The sequence below is a fragment of the Theobroma umbraticum genome, unplaced genomic scaffold (genome assembly GCF_002168275.2).
Source record: "Theobroma umbraticum cultivar Fairchild unplaced genomic scaffold, ASM216827v3 scaffold_12.1, whole genome shotgun sequence".
Lineage (NCBI taxonomy): Eukaryota > Viridiplantae > Streptophyta > Magnoliopsida > Malvales > Malvaceae > Theobroma > Theobroma umbraticum.
Genome location: NW_018397269.1, coordinates 209,407 through 211,656, shown reverse-complemented (window position 1 = coordinate 211,656; position 2,250 = coordinate 209,407). Strand labels below are relative to the sequence as shown.

At 35.8% G+C, this 2,250-nt stretch overlaps 1 protein-coding gene across 2 annotated transcripts; it reads left to right on the top strand.

The window, feature by feature from the left end:
* The first annotated feature begins 6 nt into the window (after positions 1–6).
* Positions 7–1,217, top strand: LOC110425921 (Thioredoxin superfamily protein). Of its 2 annotated transcripts, none has more exons than XM_021441006.2 (3): positions 7–519; positions 637–693; positions 783–1,217. In XM_021441006.2, the coding sequence occupies exons 1-3, from the start codon at positions 361–363 to the stop codon at positions 858–860; spliced, it is 294 nt and encodes a 97-aa protein (XP_021296681.1). In that variant the 5' UTR covers positions 7–360; the 3' UTR covers positions 861–1,217. The 2 variants fall into 2 exon arrangements, with proteins under 2 accessions (XP_021296681.1, XP_021296680.1); XM_021441005.1 differs by having other exon boundaries at positions 613–693.
* Positions 1,218–2,250: the final 1,033 nt, after the last annotated feature.

The following is a 2,250-nucleotide window of genomic DNA, read 5'->3' as shown; positions in this document are numbered from 1 at the left end:
CTTGGGGTATATGATTGAAAATTTTCTTGAAATGTTTCAATATGCCATGTTGTCATCATCCAACCCATCTATGCTCCCGCCTGATTTCAAGGCAGGCCATCTGGTATCACATTTTGTTCTCCCTAGGGACTAGGAAATGGAAAATATTATTAGAAATCAGGGGAGGGGTTGACCAACCATTGATTTTCCATTTCATGCATTTAAAGTGTAGTACAACTAAATTGTTACCAGAAACCTATATAATAATGACGACAACTCAGTCTCTATATCTCTCAGACAATTGCAAATATAAAATTTGAAACTGAAGCAAGCTTGTTACAATATCCTTCAGTAAGATTGAGTTTGTGGTCTCATTCATTTATGAATAAAATTGATTATACTCATGCATATTTGCATTACCAATTGATTGCCTCTAAAAATGCAATTGGACACAGGGAGTTTCTTCTGGAATCTGCTAGGAAGGTTGGAGTTGAAGGAGCAGCAGAGTTCCTTGAAAACCCTAATAACGGACTCAAGGAGGTCTGTTCCTTTATACAACTTTGGTCATACTGTCGCTCTCATTTCTAGGATTCCATAGTACATTCCTTCTGATATATTTTATAGCTAACCCAGGTTGCTTTTTCTGAGTCAATGAAGGTTAATGAGGAGCTGGAGAAGTACTCAGCAAACATTTCTGGAGTCCCAAATTACATGGTAGGTGAAAAAAATTCGCATCTTTTAGATTAATTTTTTGGATTGATAAAGCATTGAGTTCCATTGATTAAAAACGGTTCTCTTGGCAGATAAACGGAAAGCACCAGTTGAGTGGTGGCCAACCACCTGAAGTGTTCATGAGAGCTTTTGAAGTGGCAGCAAAATGACACCTTGAATCTTATATCTTCAAGCTTTTTCACATGTTACAAAAGCAATAAAGTGGCTTTCTAACAAACTCCAACGCCATATTAGGTGTTTATGCTTATCTGTATCAGGAGTGCATTTTGGCAAAATACCAGTAGTCTTTGCGGTATCCAATAGTAGCTTATATGTACACTCACCCCCTTTCTGTTCTAAATCCTGCTACTCTCTTTGGCAAAAAACACCTACAGTTGGGCAGTATAACGTCCATGACATGCCAAAAGAGTTTGTATATTTCTTGAACAGGGTGTCCCTAAACTTCAATTTTTTTGTAACTTATAAGTATAGATTGGCTCTAATAACAGTAAACTTGTTATATCAAACGCCTCTTTTCAATTCTTTTCTTTTTCTTCTGTCTACTGATTATATCGAATCCAGACAAGAAGAAGTCATGGCAAGTTTGAACTGAACTATAGCCTATAATCATCAAACACCTACTAAGTATTTGTTTAATCACAATAGTACATGGAACACAAAGGAAAAAAAAAATCATCATGGTTCTGGAGGAATTATATGATTTATGGGATCAGTTGTCAGCATATCTGCTGAACAAACATCTCCATTGAACTCTGGAATGCACTTTTAAGTATCTTCTAGCTGAATTAGTGATACCACAGTACTTAAAAGAAACAATGTCTTAATAAGTTATGAGCAGGCCATCTCTCTTCATTTCATATCTAGCTTCCCAAACAAAAATTTTGTGCATTTGGTCGGAAGGAAAGGATACAATGCTTTCTCCCTTACATTGTAGGCTAACTATTAGCCGCAAAATAACAAAACTGGGATTCAGGAGGCTCTTTGAGTATTAAGGAATGACACGACCATATAATTCGTAAGCATACAAGTCAAATGCATGGTATAGAGTTCATATAAGAGTTCATACTGCTCTTATATAATCGCTTTCCTCTTAACGAGTATGAACAATAATTGATAATGTCGTTTCTCTTTCTGTCACATGAGAGCCTCCTACAATACATAAAGAGTAACAAATCTACCAGGGGAAGGATGGTTGGAGGCTAATATCCTGATGGGGAGCTGAATCCTCTTAAAATCTTTCTTCTCTACCTTCTCATTTCCAACATTAATTTCATCCAGGCACAGAAAATACTAAAAATTTCAAAATGAAAAATATAAAGAAATTATGGGATCTGGCTTAGCTTCCTCAAATTCACACCTCTTCTCATTGATAAAAACGATTTTTAGAACTTTCATGAGATTTCCAACAATCATGCATGATTTTTCTTTTTCCCCACTTAAAGGGTTGCAAAGAGAATGTACTTGCAATCTTTTTACAGAACACTTTTCATATTTACTGTATGTGACAATCACTTTATCCTGAAGTATTTACAAAGCACT